Source organism: Botrytis byssoidea (assembly GCF_014898295.1).
Source record: "Botrytis byssoidea strain MUCL 94 chromosome Unknown BBYS_016, whole genome shotgun sequence".
NCBI lineage: Eukaryota > Fungi > Ascomycota > Leotiomycetes > Helotiales > Sclerotiniaceae > Botrytis > Botrytis byssoidea.
In genome coordinates, this window is record NW_024065857.1 from 343 (window position 1) to 17,985 (window position 17,643).

General features: G+C 43.3%; 5 protein-coding genes across 5 annotated transcripts; 4 read left to right on the forward strand and 1 right to left on the reverse strand.

Moving 5' to 3' along the window:
* Window positions 1–752: 752 nt before the first annotated feature.
* Window positions 753–1,011, forward strand: EAE97_007803 (uncharacterized protein; the record flags this gene model as incomplete). The annotated part of the gene is given in 2 exon segments (XM_038878317.1): window positions 753–818; window positions 832–1,011. The coding sequence occupies 2 exon segments, from the start codon at window positions 753–755 to the stop codon at window positions 1,009–1,011; spliced, it is 246 nt and encodes an 81-aa protein (XP_038730567.1).
* A 654-nt stretch (window positions 1,012–1,665) lies between these two features.
* On the forward strand, window positions 1,666–6,726 carry EAE97_007804 (uncharacterized protein). The gene is made up of 4 exons (XM_038878318.1): window positions 1,666–1,683; window positions 1,758–2,966; window positions 3,013–4,202; window positions 4,248–6,726. Exons 2-4 carry the CDS (start codon window positions 2,226–2,228, stop codon window positions 5,830–5,832), a joined length of 3,516 nt encoding a protein of 1,171 aa, XP_038730568.1. The 5' UTR covers window positions 1,666–1,683; window positions 1,758–2,225; the 3' UTR covers window positions 5,833–6,726.
* Window positions 6,727–9,841: 3,115 nt separating this feature from the next.
* Window positions 9,842–13,367, forward strand: EAE97_007805 (uncharacterized protein). The gene is made up of 5 exons (XM_038878319.1): window positions 9,842–10,183; window positions 10,457–10,776; window positions 10,913–11,050; window positions 11,107–11,120; window positions 11,170–13,367. Exons 2-5 carry the CDS (start codon window positions 10,744–10,746, stop codon window positions 13,304–13,306), a joined length of 2,322 nt encoding a protein of 773 aa, XP_038730569.1. The 5' UTR covers window positions 9,842–10,183; window positions 10,457–10,743; the 3' UTR covers window positions 13,307–13,367.
* Window positions 13,368–14,289: 922 nt separating this feature from the next.
* Window positions 14,290–15,092, reverse strand: EAE97_007806 (uncharacterized protein; the record flags this gene model as incomplete). Its single annotated transcript, XM_038878320.1, has 4 exons — window positions 14,290–14,345; window positions 14,608–14,718; window positions 14,837–14,896; window positions 15,062–15,092. The coding sequence occupies 4 exons, from the start codon at window positions 15,090–15,092 to the stop codon at window positions 14,290–14,292; spliced, it is 258 nt and encodes an 85-aa protein (XP_038730570.1).
* A 435-nt stretch (window positions 15,093–15,527) lies between these two features.
* On the forward strand, window positions 15,528–17,543 carry EAE97_007807 (uncharacterized protein; the record flags this gene model as incomplete). The annotated part of the gene is made up of 3 exons (XM_038878321.1): window positions 15,528–15,540; window positions 15,601–16,047; window positions 16,108–17,543. The coding sequence occupies 3 exons, from the start codon at window positions 15,528–15,530 to the stop codon at window positions 17,541–17,543; spliced, it is 1,896 nt and encodes a 631-aa protein (XP_038730571.1).
* Window positions 17,544–17,643: the final 100 nt, after the last annotated feature.

The following is a 17,643-nucleotide window of genomic DNA, read 5'->3' on the forward strand; positions in this document are numbered from 1 at the left end:
CCACAAATGACGAAAACCTCCGCAGCAAATCCGTAGGCGTACCATCCCGACAACTCTTTCCGACTCGTCAATCGTGTATCCTCACCCGCATACTGGGCAGGAACATCTCTGTGTGCAGAACCAATATCGGGGCCCATACTATCGTGATCAGCGGAACTCGATCTCTCGTCATCTGCTTCAAAAGATGAAGAATAAGATCTGTAGGATATTTTTGTACTATTTGAAGGAGCGCGTTCTGGTTCGGGGCGAAGCTGGGGTTCGCTGATGCGAGGGACCATTGCGCGCTGGATAAGGTAATTTGGGGGACCAGTTAATAGCGATAGGCGTTTAGAACATCATGCTAACCGGACTAATATCTGAAATGTTTAAGATGATTTTGAACATCTTCCTTTGTTTAAAGGAATGCTAGGTACTGTAAATGATGAAATAAATCAAAGTTAGCAAATAATGTAAAGTATGAACAAGAGAGAGAAAAAAAAAGAATGAAAAGAAAAGAACAGAATAAAGATTTTTATTCCAAGAACCCTCTTACCTACATACACACATCCATATGATGCATTAATGAAAATGGAGGTGAAGGTAAAATAAAGGAAAAGGTTAACGATTCATAATAAGATACCCGTACCGTACATCTCTCAAGACCAGCACAAGTGACGAGATAGACGCCTTAACCTGGGTGGAAATAAAACAGGGGCATTCGGCATTTGAGCAGCGCACCACTTTTCAACATCCTTTGAATCAAGTGAGCTCAGATGGATGGAGCGGAGAAGGAGAGGAGGGGAAGGGAGGACAAAGAAAAGAAAGAGAGGTCTCAAGATGTAAGTGGAAGAGGGAGAGGAAGAGGAAGAGGAAGAGGAAGAGGAAGAGGAAGAGGAAGAGGAAGAGGAAGAGGAAGAGGAAGAGGAAGAGGGAGAGGGAGAGGGAGAGGGAGAGGGAGAGGGAGAGGGAGAGGGAGAGGAAGAGGAAGAGGAAGAGAAAAAGGAAGAAGGGAGGAGGGTAGAAGGAAGATAGAGAGTATAAAAATAAGAAATGAATACTGTCCACCCATCTGCCTATCTAAAGACCTCTTGGATACCTTCCTACCATATTGGCTATACCAGTTAAATACACAACCTACTCGATAAATAGATACCTACCTACCTGGGTCTCTTTGAAGATTGTCTTCTTATTCATTCATTATATGAATCGCTGTTGTCATTTGTGACATGCAAACAAGAAGGGTAAAGAAGGGTCAAGACAACGAATAATTCATGAATTTATATATATCTATATGGAGTAAAAGTAACAGCAAACCGAAGAGGAGCAAAGCAAGCACATACTTTTCATTACCACCTAGTACGTACTCCAGAAGACCATTTGAATTCACACCCACCGCACTGGTCTTTCCATTTACCTTCCACCTTCCACCTTCCACCTCCAAGGATTTCTTATCGTTTATCTCTTCTCCGTCTCTCTTCCCTTCCTTTCCCTTCCCTTCCCTTTCCTTCCCTTAAGGTTTCTTTCCTTTCTCCCCTTCTCTTCCTCTCTACCAATCATCTCTCTTCTCTTCCTTCTCACCCAGCACACCGGTAATCTACCGATCAGAACAGTACCTAATCTATGATCACATGACATGGATATCGGTTTTCCAGTTTGATTCACGAATGCCTAATTGGGTCTAGTCTATACCGTCCGCAATTCCAGGTAAGCCAGCCGGATTGTTTGATTGTTTCTTTGATTTCATACAGTAGATTGAAGGGGACGATTGATTTTTTCAGAAAAATAAAGACTTCTTATTCAACCACAAATAATCTCCCTCAAAATCCTTCTTCAAAATTAGTCGCATATCAAAATATCACCCATTCGACCCTTCCAAATTATCAAGATTCCAACAAAACTCGAGTCGTACCCATTAAACAGACCCAGCCATCCTTTCATGCAAGGTCGCGCTGTGCGTTTCCAACCCTACAAAGAGCTATCGATAATTGTCACCACTTCTAAGATTTTGAATTCGAGCTTCGACGGCTAGGAAGAGCTCGTAAGGCTTACTGCGCACATGTTCCTAGATTCTCCGAGGTAGCGCATGCGACTTTGCTCCTACGGCCCCTCTCCAAAGTCCCGAATATTCAATTCCTGTGTCGACAGCCAAGATAGATTCGATAAATCGTATAAAGGTCGAAGAGGGGGCTGCTGTGGGCGTACCGCAAGGAGGAGGAGGTCTGGTGAGTGAGCAAGGGCGAGATAATATGCCCGGCGTCATCATGGATAGTGCGAGTAGGAACGGGTCGCATACCAACCACGACAGAGATCGACAGTTCAATGGTTCCAATGGTGAAGCAAAGGCTTCCGAGAAGGGACGGGATAAAAGCCAGGCACGATCTGAGCCTCAACAGAGTATGACGCCGATCAGCCCAGCGGTTCGTAATGGGATAAATGGCAACTCTACGGATGGCCCAGCGCACCAACAGAACTCCGGAGAGGAACCGATTCCAAAGGATATTCTCGATCGTATACACGACCTTCCACCTGAAGTCGAACATATCACATCGAATTTCTTACCTCTAACAGAATTGCTGAATCGATTAGCACAATCTACGCATAACGATTTAAGGCAGGAGATCATGAAGTTGGCGAACATGCCAATACCCCAGTCAGCGATCAATACGAGCTCGTCTCATATCACCAAAGAAGATGACACCTCCAACGATAATGTGAACAAGAAGGTAAGCTTGCTAAATTTTGCCCAAACTCAACATAGTCGTTGGGTCAAGCAACTGGTTCTACTAAATTGGAGTCGAAACGCTGAAGAAGTGAGCAAAATCATCGACTTGAACATCCACTTATGCCAGAAACGAGGATTATATCAGTACATCCTACACCACATGAGTGAAGTCAAAAGGAAGCTATGCGATGTAGATTCACCTAGGCCCGATTTAAAAACTGCAGTAGAAGTTTTGTCAACCGGGAAAGCCAATTGGATGCCAGACGTAAGTCTCTTGCTCAGGTTTTGTTATTATTCCTAACATTCACTAGCTTGGATACATTGCGCCACCTCCAATGACTCCCAAAGAGATTCTTAAATCCCTGGAAAAACTCAATACTTTGCTATCCATCCGTTTGAATCTATACGAGTACGACAAAATCCCCCTACAATTCAAGAACTATACGATAAAGTCGGGTCGCGTGACCTTTAAAGTAGCCGGGGAGTTTGAAATCGACCTGACCGTTGCAGATGAGAACCAGGAGTTACAGTTCTGGTTTATTGACTTTCGATTTTTATTTTCCCCCTCTCTTAGCGAATTACCACCCCGGCATCAATATCACATAGAGAGTAGAGTCAATGCCGCACTAGAAAAAGATGGCCTGTCTGGCTGTTATAGTTATCTACATGAAATGGTATTGACTCATAAGATCAGTGAATTTAGGAGACAAGCAGTTGAGCTTTCTAGAAGTACTTGGATTGATGGGGTTAAGGTTGAGCCACTTCATCGCGCCTTGTGCATCCAGTATTGGTTGGATAGATACAAGAAAAATGGACCACGAAGTTGGATTATTTTGGGAGTTCACAGTGGACGAAGAAAGGATGGGTACCATGATCCTAAAACGACAAGCCGACTCTCTATAAGATGGTTTCGAGACTCAAAAGAAGTCAAAGATGTGGACATTCCATTCGACACGGTCAACATCTCGGCTGAACAACTTTTGAAGACTGTCATTGCAATGCACGTCAATCACATTTTGGGCTCAACACACAGCAAATTGGCCGCCGAACCTATCTTTGCGAATCGCGAGGCATCCCTGTCACTGCACACATCTAAGACTGAGCCAAAGGAGTCTGTACTCGGCGTACAATTGACAGAGAAACAGCATGTATCAATCACTATAGAACCGGTCACGGGAATTTTTATTTTCAGCCCAGCCTCTCGAATAATTACCTCGTCACAGAATAAGCTCAACAGCCTGGATCGCGATCCTGCAATGGACGCGCATTTTAACATCGAGAATCTTCGATGTTTAGCCATTTCGGAAGAGCTCACTATCCTTGGTACTAGTGTTGGATGGAGAAGGGCTGAAAATCCTGGGATATCTAGAGAAGACCTAAAACGCAAAATTCCGAAAGACACAAAGCAAATCACCTGGTTTAGGAGACCTGGATGGCAAGAAGATTGGCTTGTTGCTGTTACGCTGGGTATGAGTGGGGAAAGTTGGTGGTTGTTTCAAATGTATGTATCTTCAAGGGCCTATAATTTCCATACTAATAAGGATAGATCGAAACAATCGACGGGCGTTAAAGTCTTAACCTCTATTCACATACCCATTAAAGCCGTCTCACCAACACCCTCTTATGTATTTATGTCTACGCTACACATTTTTGCAGGAGGTCTCATCTCGCAATACACTAATCTCAAAGCTCTGCATGATAGGCGCATTCGTCATACTGTCAGACAGTCTGGTCTACCTTCACCCGTTAAACTTCCTTCAATTTGGATACAGATTTCTGGACTATTCCAGGCCAAGGCAAAACCAACAGCTCATAGAACGTGGGCTACAGATTTTCTCAAGCTTAATTTTCAGGGGTTGGAGCCAATTTCATATGTTCCATCTCTTCCATCTCAGTCACCGATTGATGATTCGCCAGCTCTTGTCCCCAAGCCTGAGCAGAAGACAATATTGGTCACGGTTGTACGTATGGCAGTACCGATCCCAGCTCTTGCGGTCTTGAACGAACAGATAGATAAAGATATTGCCTTTCAACCTAAAACGGGAGAGATTGCTTTTAGATTGCGGTCTCAAGTTGGCGAGTCGATAATTCCCGCCCTGACAGAGCGGTTATTCCAGATTGAACGGCTTATTTCTTGTACTGCTGTGCTTCGTAAACATGAAAATGTTATTAAATGCGACAGGATTTCACTACAAGAAATTGTCTTTTCGTACGGGATGCCACCAGTAGCTCAGACAGAATTGGTCACCAGCGCAGACAAGACAACGCCCCTTTCATATAAAGCAGTGGTCAGCCTAGGGTTAGTTGAAGGCAAAATGAAACTTGCGTTGGAGATGGGTAACCCACACATACGTGTATTGGATTCTTTGGACAAAGTCTTGAATATTGCGAAGGGTGGATTTGATGCTGTTGCGACTCTTCTTCCACAAACTTTATATTCTTTGCGGGCTTTTGAGACGATAGAAAATGCTTGGGGCCCTCTTCATGACAAAGGCGAAGTATTCGTGTTCGTCAGGGCTTTTGAGTGGTTCAGACTACGTTATGTTTTCAAGCCAAGCACTCCCAACATGCCTCCACGTACAGTCTCATTTGAGATCAAAATGTGTCATCGCAAGCAAAAACCATGGTGGCTTGTCCGCCGTACGGAAAAGACTGACAAGGGCGTAAGAGGGGACGCAGTTCCGGATGATGAAATTGATCTCCGCTTGAAGTCAGTGTGGGACTCCCGAGGAGATGATGACTGGAAGGGCATGCGTACCAGCGCAGTTGGCCGTAATCGTGGCATTGAAACCTGTCTCGAAAAGATTGATGCAGTGATGCGAGATCTCTCTCCAGAAGACCTTGCAGTTCAACCATCGCAACAATCGCAAACGAATACGCAAGTACAAGCTGTAGGACCACAAGGACAACAGTCTTCGCACCCTCAGCAGCAAAGACAATTACAATTGCCTACGCCAGCAAACTCTCAGAATCATCCACAAAGTCAAGGAAGTAGCCAAGGGCAACAACGGATGCCAACTCCTAATATGAACATGAATCTGAATATGAATCAGAACATGCTGAAGAGAAAATCTTCCGGTCAGGCCATGAATCCCAGGGCAGTTAAGAGAGAAGTGGTAGAAATCGATTAGTAAATTTTGCTTAGGACAAATGAGATGGGGCAATGACATAAATGGTTTTCAACAATGCATGCATAGGCGCACGAACTCGAATAAGAGATAATTACGTTATGGGAAGATACGAATATGCCTTTTTTTACATTTCTTTTTCACCTTGTTACAATACAACATTATATGAGGGGTGGTGGCAGGCTGGAGGCGACATTCACTTTGCATTGCGTTAGACCTCCCCTCTTTCCTTTGTAATTTGGGGGCGGAGGCGGAGAAGAAGCGGGGATGTTGGAGTGTGGAGGACAACGTAAGCTGTAAAAAGAAAACTTTATTGATGAAGCTGGGTGGCATGGCGTTTAGTCGGGGGTCCGACTTTTTTTTTTGCTTTTCCGAAGATCATTTCAGATTTTCTCACAGAGCGGGATGGCGGTGCATTGGATGGGGATTAGTGGTTTTAATGCGAGCCTTTTGCTCTTTTGATTGGTTCATGCACTTGTCTTTACTATAGGGGCGGAGGCGAAGAGAGTGGATGAAGAAGCGGGATCGGGATGGAAAACAAAATGGGAGAGTGGTTTGTGTGTACAGGATGGGGATATAAAATGGGGAGGCGGAGAAAGAAACATGATAAATACGATAGGTGAATGGATGGAAATGATAGGGGACGGGAGGCTTAAGCGATGTCCTTTTGGGGAATATGGGAGGGGGAAGGGGGATAGGACAGGTATGAATGAGAAATAGATGATGCATTCATGCTTGTATGTATGCAAGACTTCACTAGCAGTAGCGGGTAGTCAGATAACGTTCATAATAACGTTGGTTTGATATTGTTATCTTGTAATGGCGTAGATTGTGAACGCAAAAAGAGTGGTTGTAGGTATTTGTACTGGTTAAAATATCTATCCGCCCTCAGAAAACTCGAGACGAGAAGAAAATACTTAATTTAAATAAACTCCTTTTGATTGTTCGATTATTGCAGGTGCTTGTAGGGAATGAAGATCTCGAAACTGAGTAGGAAAGATGTTGTGTATGAAATATTAAATATTTAATGATATACCTATTGTAATCTGAAATCGTGTCTAGGTGATTACAAAATACCTCGATAGATAGGGATAAAGTTGTATGGACCTAGATTTACGAGGATAAAAGATCTGGGATATTGGTAGATGGATATACATTGACATGCACATATCGACACTACATACCTCACCATCTCATAATTTTTTTTTTCTGGGGGTTCGATTTCGATTTCTATTCCGATTTCAATGATGTATTCGTGGCCTAATACAAAATACAATATACAAAAAGTCATCTTCGCTATCTATAATAGATAAGTAAATAAGTACGTACCTAGGTACACAACATTCGTTCCTTCCATTCTCAGAAAGAAATAATCACCATGCATCCACAATCCATCGGCTATTGAGCAAGATAGCATTTCTACAGAACTACTCACATAGCTACCTACCTAGCTACATAAACTTTATATATGTGTGTGTGTTGTACTTCGTATAGTAACCTAGGAACCAAAGTATCGGGACAGTATATCGCAGACGATTTGTTTACGAATGAAATACTGCGTGCTGTTTTGGCGGCATGAATGGATATTGGATATTGGATTGGATGGGTGGAAGTGTGAATTTCGAGGTGGGTGCATGTGTGGTGGTGGTGGATGCTAGGTGGGATTAGGAAGGAGAGCCGATGGGGTGTGGTATTGGGTGGTTGGTTTGGAGGGCTGGGGAGGCGGTTTGGATGGGTAAATGGATGGGTGAATGGGTGGATGGGTGGATGGGTGGGTGAGTGAGTAGAAGTTGGGAAGGGGGTGGGTTTTTTGGTACCGAGGATGGATGCTAATCTATGTATGAAAGAGTGAGTTAGTGAGCGAGGATGAGTGAATAATGATTGAATCGAGCTGCTTTGTTGGGTGTTTTTTATGCTTGTTTCTTGGGGTGTTTTGTGCCAAGCAATTGTGGTTTCTTGAAGAGTTTCTGGTTGTGCAATGGAGTGGTACAAGGAGAATTGTGGATAAGTACTTCGAGTCATACTCGGTATGTACTCGTATGATTCATTGAACAAAATCGGTGAGAAGATGGAATGCAATTACATGAAGGGGTAGAATATCCGAGAAACTAGGGGTTTGCCAATGGGGAAGCGGAAGCGGGTAGTGTCCGACTTTAGTACCTACTTGTTGATAGTCGGATTATTTTCAAGCCGGAAGAATAAGAATGTCGGAATGATGAAATGTTTTCGAAATTTGACTTGACGTTGCTGATCTTGGATGTATGGAGTTAGATGGATATGTATGATAAATGTGATGGTCGATTTGATATGCAGCGGTAGGGAAGCGTTTGATAGTTGGTAGTCGCTGCATAACACTTTTCTAGAAATCTTCTAGCGAGTTTCCCGAATTTCTATTGAAGGAACTTTTTGCCGAGCAGAGAAAGATGATTGATCGTCTATTCCATACTTTGAGGGTGCAATATGAAAAAGTAGGTAGTCAAAGAATGCGACAAGTAAGAAATCAAATTGGACTGTATCAACATCAGCTTGAGAAAGTCCTCCAACAGTTGGATTATCGTCCTTTCGATCCCATCCTGATTCTTGATCATATGCCACTGTAAATATCCGGGCCGTGGAGAATTAATGGGGTAAAGGCGATTGGATATTGTTTTTGTCGAGCTCCGTTCTTGCATGGGAGGCTTCGTCATTGCGGATACTTGCTTGCTGGGAATAAATCAATGTTTCATTGAATAACAAGTACGCAAGTGTGTTTTGTGGAATTGTGAATACCTTCTCAATAGCATCGCTAGTTCTCACCATTATTCGAAACTTCAAACATACCCAAAATATACAAAAATAACCCCCATCTAAATGAAACCCTGGCTTTCAGACCATTGAGTAACATCGGCTTTTTCCCGAGTGCACACACATCTTCCCATATATAAAACATTCTTGGTGCAAGTCTACGCTCAAGATCCAGCCAATAAGAAATTTTTGACTCCAGATTTTCCCTTCAAGTTTTTCACTGGCTCGAATGGCTAGTCATTGACCCCACAGTCTGATCCCAAATGGAACCACAAGAACCTCGAAATAACGTGGTAGGAGGGGATGTGAGCGGGTGCATAACCCTGATCCTTGACTCTTCATGAGCTATGATTTGGAGGGAAGTTAAGGACGGAGTTAACACTGTAGATGTGGTGCGGAGTGTACTCCGTTGAGACTCGAGAGAGAATTGATGGATTTTAAACGAGGAAAGATGGGGATCTGGAACTGGTTGGATGGCTTGTTTGCGGGAGATAGATATTTGGGCTATTGGGGGGGAAAGAGAAAAGAAGCTTTGAGAACTAAGCCAAGTAAGTCAGTGTAAAGACTGTAGGTGCTAGATACCTTTATGCGAGCATGCGAAGGCGTATCGTATCGGTTTGGATCCTACAGAAGTAAGAGATGCAGAAGGAATATAATCGATTGGGTGTTGGAGGGATGAGATGCATATCCGTAATATTCTTTGGTGGGACGAACCCGTAGAGGGATGCTCATTGTAGACAGTGGCTTTTGACTTGCATCGGGGAGTGTTGCGAAGTTGCAGCTTCCTTCGACCTTCTTTCTCACTTCTTCCTCGTCAAAGGAAGCTTGGCTGGTGGTACAGCTTAGAGGTAGGTAAATTGACACCTCAGCATATTCTCCTTTTTAATTTAAATGTGCAGGTACAATAGCATGGGGAAAAAACGGTCAATTGAGAAGAATATGAAGGGTTAGAAGGTATTAAATCACAATCTAAACTGCTCATCGTTAGAAAGATAAGTACATAGGTATGTATGTATACCAAATGCTCGGTAAAAGCGTCTACTCAACCAGGGATTCTATAGAACAGCACTGATTATAACGACCAGTAAACGTTCACAACTTTGAGTTAGAGTTTGGGGTTTTACGATGCTAGTGAGCAAGTAGATTTAGCTGATGTGTTGAAATTGTACCTTGGTACTCCGTAGTTAGATATTTCACCTGGAATATGAACAATTACCTACTACCTCCAGCTAGATTGTCAATCTGATAATTCCCAATATATCTCCTCTTTTATTAGCCTCTCCTCTCCTTTCATTTCTTGTTACAATATTACTTATTAGCAGAATCAATTTATAATATATAATCATAATTCACCTGGAAGATGACTCGGATGAGTAGAGTAGAAGCCAAAGAAGCTTAGGTCATTCAATGGTCTCTCACTCTCTCGCGCGCGCCCTCCCTCCCCATCCTTCAAGCGTCGAAAGCATCCAAGTCCAAGCCATGACCAAGGCTCGATCAAACCAGACCTAGGAACTTCTTCATACTCCGTCCATACATAGATAGGTACATAGTACATACATCCATCCGACAGGTACGCCTTTCTCTTTACCCCATTCAATTTAGGTATTACATTATATCATCTCCACTAGATTTATTTGTCAATCTTTCTTCGGATTCAGATTCAGATTCAGATTCAAGTTCAAAAGATCTGCTGTACACACATCTCAATTCACATATATACTCATTTCTATCCTTTGATCTTGGGATCTTTTGATCACATTCACATTCACATTCACATTCACATATAATTATCTATTATTGGTAAATCATTCCAATCAATTACCACAAATCTGACCTCCTGAAGAGACAAGGCTTCCACCCCACGTTTTACGCCTCTTGTGTGCAGCATTGGTGCAAATACTCACTAGAATCAGCGAACCATCTCATCACCCTTCTTTTTAAGCTTGCTTTGCTTTCTGCAGATGAAGATCAATTCTGCTACAAACTATTCGAATTCGAATAAACCATTTGCGCATGAGCACAACTCAAAATAACCACTTGATACTTTTGGGTTTCTCTGTCGCGCCGCGCGAGCCGTGAACGGTAAAGGACAAAGTCGAGAATCACCGACGAGGTCGGAATACCAGAAATATGACGTCGATAATTCGAATGCTTTCGCCTGCTGTTAGTCAATTCTTCCCTTTCGTCTGAACGGTGTGGCCGAATGAGGGTCTGATATCATTGCGGAGGAGTTCCGGCGCAGTCAGGTTCGAGGAGTTTCTGAATGGTATCATTTACTGACAATTGGTTTCTTGTATAGACGGACAGAAATGGAAATACAGGTCGAAAAGGTCAAGATGTAGAGCCGGAACCCGAAATTACTCCACTGGTGAAGATGTTACAGAATGCAGGTCCCATACGGCCGGACGGAAGTGATAAATTCTTTGGTTTAGAAAATGTATGCTCTTCCTCGAATCCATTCCCAATTGCTCTATACTAACTTCTTGAAATTAGTTCGGAAACACATGGTTCGTTTTTTGAAATTGATCCCATCTCAATAATACTAACGCATCTCAGTTATGCCAATTCGATTTTACAGGCGCTATACTATTCAGTCCCGTTCAGAGAAAATGTTGTCAAATACCCACCGCATTCCCCTTCTGATACCCCCAATGGACATTTACCAAAATTGATTGTTCCAACGAGAGCTCCGCCACCAAACGGAGTGCCATTGTCGACGGCCAAACCGAAAGGCATATCGGCTGCTGAAGCCCTCAAAAGAAGACAAGTTGTGAACTCTGGCCAACCCGGACCTGGCGCACCGGGTACTCGACCAGAAGATAAACCAGATTCGCCCGAGTACAAGAAGAAGCATGCGATGATGACAGGCCCGATATTAGAAATTACCACGGAACATGCGAGTTCATATGGCATGGAGGAGACGACTTTTACAGCCTTGAAGGATATATTTACGGCCATGATATCGCATCCTTCTCGGACAGGTGTTGTAAGCCCCCAAAGGTTCTTGGAAGTTTTCAGAAGAGATAATGAGATGTTTCGGACATCGATGCACCAAGATGCTCACGAATTTTATGGATTGATGCTTAATGCAGTTATCAATAACGTTGAAGATAATGCTCGACGCCTGAAGGAATCGGTACTTCAAGAAAAGGGAGGACTCAATGATTCAATGACAGCTGCTGTACGATCAGTTGCAGATTCCATGGGCTTGGCAAGTGGAGCGCAATCTCCAGGAACGAAATGGGTTCATGATATATTTGAGGGAAAGATGGTCTCGGAAACGAAATGCTTGACATGCGAAACTACATCACAGCGCGATGAGACATTCCTGGACCTTTCAATTGATTTGGAGAAGAACTCCTCTGTTACATCGTGTTTGCAAAAGTTTTCGGCGGAGGAAATGCTGTGCGAGAAGAATAAATTCCATTGCGATACCTGCGGTGGTTTACAGGAAGCGGAGAAACGTATGAAGATCAAAACTTTACCAAAAGTTTTAGTGCTTCACCTGAAGAGATTCAAGTGGACTGACGATTTGACCCGATTACAAAAGTTATTCTACACTGTCAACTATCCATATCATTTACGCATGTTCAACACAACTGATGATGCGGAGGATCCTGATCGATTGTATGAACTGTACGCCGTGGTTGTACATATTGGCACAAACGCCTTTCACGGACATTATGTTGCGGTAATCAAGACTGAGGATAGAGGTTGGTTACTTTTTGACGATGAGATGGTAGAACCGGTAGATAAAAGTTTTGTGCGACAATTCTTTGGAGATAAGCCAGGACAAGCCTGCGCCTATGTGTTATTCTATCGAGAAACTACAGTGGAGGCAATGCGAAGAGACCAGGAAGCTGAAGGTGTCGATCTAATCGCTACCGCTTCTGAAGTGGCAGATGTTTCATCGGGGCAGATTCAACAAAACGGCATTTCTCTATCTTCAAACTCGAAACAGGTTTTAGCAACGCCTAGCACACCAATCGATAGCGACACTAATGGGTTTGGATCCCTCGACCATGCATTAACGGCGCCTCTGGTAACTTCCCCTATTTCAGGCAATCCGGTTCCAACTCGAGTTCCTTCTTCGCCTCTCGATACCTTCAAGTCTAAATCTAAAGAAGAAAAGGGGCGAGAAAAGAAGGCCGAGAAAGAAGCTGAGAAAGCGGAAAAGTCTCGAAAGGCTGCTGAAAAAGCCGCTGAAAAGGCTGCTGCTAAAGAGAGAAAGGAGGCTGAAAAGGCAACTAAAGAAGCTGAGAAAGCCAGCAAAGTAGCACAAGAAGCGGAAACGAAAAAGGCTATTGCTCTCAGCAAACAAACGGAAATCGAAGAAATCAAAAGACGGCAATCGGAAGCTAATATCCAAAAGGAAAATAATGGGAATGGCAGCGAGAAGAGTGATGGCAAGGGGTTTGGTAGTTTGAATCTGAATAGAAGTCATAAAGGAAGCAAGAGTATGAGTAGAAAGAGTTTTGGATTTTTAAGTAAGAATGGAGAGAAGGAAAAGGAGAGGAATGGGGAAAAGAGTGAAGAAAATAACAATATACCCGAATCGAGCAGCAATACGGCGGTTGAAGGAACGGCGGGCCCGCAAACACCGGAGAGATATGAGAAGGTCAAAAATGCACGATTTTCGTTTGGATTGGGACGGAAGAAGAGTAATATGTGGAGTCCGACTGTGGATAATTAGGATGTATCTATCTGACATTTTTGCAGGGGATGATGAGAAGAGAGAGATGAAGGAGATGAGGGAGAGGCGTAAGGGGTCGGGGTCGGGGCTAGGTTGTTTTTCTTGATGTTGATTTAGAGATGTCGAGAAAGAATCATTTGAGTCCCATCTGAGACTTGCGATTGGGAATTGGTATGGATATTGAGTGTGGGAATATATTCGCATGGATGCATGGTTGATATTGAACTTTGTTTTATTTATACTTTATATGCTTGCTTGCGTGTCTGCACGTATTTGTGCACGCATGCTATGGATAGGATGGCGAGCATTGGAAAGGGGGGTTTGGGTGAAATAGGAAATGGAATGGGTGGGGAAAAGAATGTGTGGATTTGTTGCCTATGATACTTGTATATTCTTTTGATCCTCATATACCTCATATACCATACCTACCTGTTATGAATATACTATTAAGTTTTTTGGAGAGGCGTGGGTTGGATATGTGTGGCTAGTCCATGTACGATTTGTTAATAGCAGGTAGTCGAGGATTCAAAATGAGATACTGAATATCATGAAATGGGAATTACAGAGGGTGCATGATGAAACTGTGATATCTCTTCAACACTCCCTTTCCTTCTGATCCTCGAACACCCCCGTTTCTCCCCTAGCCCGACTAAATTTATAATTACATCAAATGCCAATCATATTCTGTTCAGCTCTGTTATGTGGTATATGCGCTTTTGAATACTTTCTCTCTTTTTTCTTTCAATGCCCCTATCTTGGTCGGTAAAGGGATCACTTTTTCGTCTGAAATTCTCAAAAAGTACCTTTTATTATTACACTTTATGACCAACATTGCATCATCAATGCGCAATCATTTACTTATTATTGCACTGTGTTTCCCTTGATGTCCGTCCTTCATATCCATGTTCTTTGGCACGCGCATGGAGTTGTGGCGGCTTATCTAGAATGGACTTCTGGATTTATGAATTCGGACTCGAATTGGATCATCCTAGAGCTAATTCGTAGATGATGATTACGGAATTGATGCCTATTAGGGGGACTGTGAGGGTATGTTAGTTTTGTTTACTTGGTGGTCTGCTTGCCTCTCTTCTCTTTTCTTCGGTGTCTTGGTCCTCCAAGTCCTATCCCCCTTGTATCGATCTCTCTCCTCTGCGTACCCTCCACTCAATCAACTCCCTGCTCTCTTCCTCCCCTTCCCACTGCATCCCCTCCAAATCCTGCCACACTCTGCCCTTCCGCGAATTCACAAGTGCGCAGTGTCGCAACAACGGGATTAAGAGGGAAAGAAAAATAAAACATACTCCTCATGAGCGTCCTAACACTCGTCATCAAATTCACAAGTTTTGATTTGATACTCGTGTCTGCGCTGTTTCCGCCAAAAGCTGGTTCGGCAACGGAGTTGGACCATCCGACTGTTTGTTTAGTTAGTGGGGGGGAACAGTGGCCGAGTGTCTTGGGGTAGATGAGATGGGGGATCTGGAATGGTAGGATTGGATTTGGGAATAAGATGGAGGGAAGGGGAAAACTGACTGCGTGCGAGGAAACGATCTTCCGATAAGATTGCGACGGCGTTGGTGAGAAGAACGATGACTGAAGAGGAGGAAAATGTATCAGTAAATGAATATATATGTAATATGCAATGCTTTGAAGTATATTACGTATCGCATGCGCATGTGTTTAGACAAAGAGTATGGCTCTACGTATATGTATTTGCGCGCGCGTCGGGAATTGTTGGGGAGCAATCGGAACACATACTGTAAATCAGATTTCCGAATATGAAGAACATTGTGAGAGATCTTGTGATTTGTGCTGAGATGCGATTGTGTTGTTTGAGCTGTTATAAGTTGAGGAGGTGGTTAGATGCAGACAAGGCTGTGTAAATGAAGAGGTGAAGTTGTCCACACAAGCTCGGAATCGTGCACAGGTCGGGCGAGGCTGAGGCTGCGTGTCTCTTGAATTGTGGATGTTGGGAGATTATTTGTTTATATCTTGTCTTCTTCTAGTGATTTTCGAGTGGAGATGATTTATTGAGGTTGAGATATTTTACTATGATAGTTTTCTTGAATTTGTAGATATTCACTTTCGATGCCCAATTTCTCAAAAAGTATATCTCGTAGAAGAAAGTTGAGTGGGTGAAGCTTGCTCCTCATTTAGAGCTCTCACAGCTCTAGAGATACAGCCTCGTTCTTTATTTGCACATATTCTTTGAAAGACATATAAAATGAAGGGAATAGGTACGCTCATCCTGTCTCTCTTTCTGTTTTAATTCTATAATACTAACCAACTTCCATTAGATATCCTTCTAACCCTCTCCCTCCCTACCCTAATCCTCGTCCACCTCCTCGTAGCTCCTTACACCAAAGTCGAAGAATCTTTCAACATCCAAGCCACTCACGATATTCTAAATTATGGCCTCCCTATCTCAAATATTTCTTCTACTCTAGATGTCTACGACCATACCACCTTTTCTGGGGCTGTACCGAGGACCTTCTTCGGGGCACTTTCTCTGGCTGCAGTGTCTAAGCCCGTCATACTGCTTACGCAAGGAAAGTATGCACAGGTTATTGTTAGAGGTGTGTTGGGATTGTTCAATGCGGTATGCTTGATCAGATATCGAAATGGCTTGACCGGGGCTTTCGGAGTGGATGTTGGACGATGGTATATGGCACTGCAAGTTACGCAGTTCCATGTGCTTTATTATGCGTCGAGGACTTTGCCGAATATGTTTGCTTTTGGTCTGAGTGAGTTCTTCAGCTTCTGAGTCTTGACGCTGAATTGTTAAAATACTGATTTATATTTAGCAACTTTGGCATTCACTGAGTTTCTTCCAGCGACAGGAGGAAGTAGACCCAGAGTTGGAATACTCCTCTTCGTCTTTGCGGGTGTAGTATTCAGGTCCGAAATTGCTCTGTTACTCTTCACGCAATTGGCGTATCTACTTGTGTTATCGAGGATATCGTTAAAGACAATCATTCCGGCCGGTATACAGAGTGCTATTCTAGCTCTTGCTATATCAGTGCCCATTGATTCGTACTTTTGGCAAAAGCCATTGTGGCCAGAATTAGCCGGATTCTATTTCAATGCTATTCAGGGGAAGTCTTCTGAGTGGGGTACTTCTCCCTTTGTACATTATTTTACCTCGCTGTTACCGCGTTTACTAATGAATCCTTTGATTATATTGCTATTGCATCCTCTGGCTTTGACTCTTCCAGCGACGAAGCACACCTCGAAAGATTTGATTGTTCCTTCGCTTTTATTCGTTGCAATCTACAGTCTACAGCCTCATAAAGAGTCCAGATTTATCATCTATGTTGTTCCACCTCTTACTGCTGCAGCTTCTCTCTCAGCTTCATATATCTGGACTCGTCGCTCGAAAAGTTGGCTTTATACCTTTGGGTCTTTGGCTTTGCTTGGATCAGTTGCAGTGAGTTTCGTGGCTTCATCGGCTATCCTCATGATATCTTCTCTCAACTATCCAGGCGGAGACGCTCTTTCCCAGCTTCATACCCATATCCTCAAGGATCTCTCAAGATCTCCTCGTACACAACGCACGCAAGAGCGAAATATCTCAATCCATATGGATGTTCTGTCTTGTATGACAGGAATCACCCGTTTCCAACAATACCCATCTCTTCCACTACGTTTTCCACAAAATCAAAATATCACGCTGAACTACGATAAAACAGAAGATTCTCCCGAATTGGGTGAAGCAGCTTTTTGGATGAAATTCGATTATGCGTTGATGGAAGAGCCTGGCTTGGCGATTGGTAAATGGGACGTTCTGGATACGATATTTGCTTATGCAGGTATTGAGATCTTAAGGCCAGGGGATGGAAGTAGTTTCTCGGAGAGGCTGGAAGGCGTTTATAGGGCGAATAATGTCACTGTTGGGGAAGAAGGAGAAGCCCCCAGTGCTGAGGATGTTAAGAGGATAGAGGAAGAGGGGACGCGAAATGTTAAGGGAAATAGCGAAGGGAATGGGTTTCTTGATCTCAAGACGAAATTGATGTTTGAAGAAATGAACAAATTTGGGACATATAACTTGCTCAGGGATGCGGGGAGATTAGTAACTGGTGGGTGGTGGATAGGTCCCAGGATGGAAGGGAGGATTAGAATTCTGAGGAGAATCGGAGATGAAAAGAATTGGAAGGAGGAGCAGGAGGAGCAGAGGGAAAAGGAGAGGCTTAAAGAGGGTGAGAAGGAAGATGCTGATGGGGTGGAGATGGCGGCATTGTGAAAATTGGCGTGATGTGGTTTGGAATCTACGTCATTGTATTAATAGGAATAAGATAGAGGAATCTTTTGAAATAAAAAAGCATGGTACATATGGTTTCTAT

Excerpts from the sequence above, each read along its gene's own strand:
- EAE97_007804 (XM_038878318.1), top strand. The coding sequence starts at position 2,226 with ATGCCCGGCGTCATCATGGATAGTGCGAGTAGGAACGGGTCGCATACC. Across the intron at positions 2,967-3,012 it reads AAGCCAATTGGATGCCAGAC|CTTGGATACATTGCGCCACC; the intron begins GTAAGTCTCTTG and ends AACATTCACTAG. Across the intron at positions 4,203-4,247 it reads AGTTGGTGGTTGTTTCAAAT|ATCGAAACAATCGACGGGCG; the intron begins GTATGTATCTTC and ends TAATAAGGATAG.
- EAE97_007805 (XM_038878319.1), top strand. The coding sequence starts at position 10,744 with ATGACGTCGATAATTCGAATGCTTTCGCCTGCT. Across the intron at positions 10,777-10,912 it reads TTCGAATGCTTTCGCCTGCT|ACGGACAGAAATGGAAATAC; the intron begins GTTAGTCAATTC and ends TTTCTTGTATAG.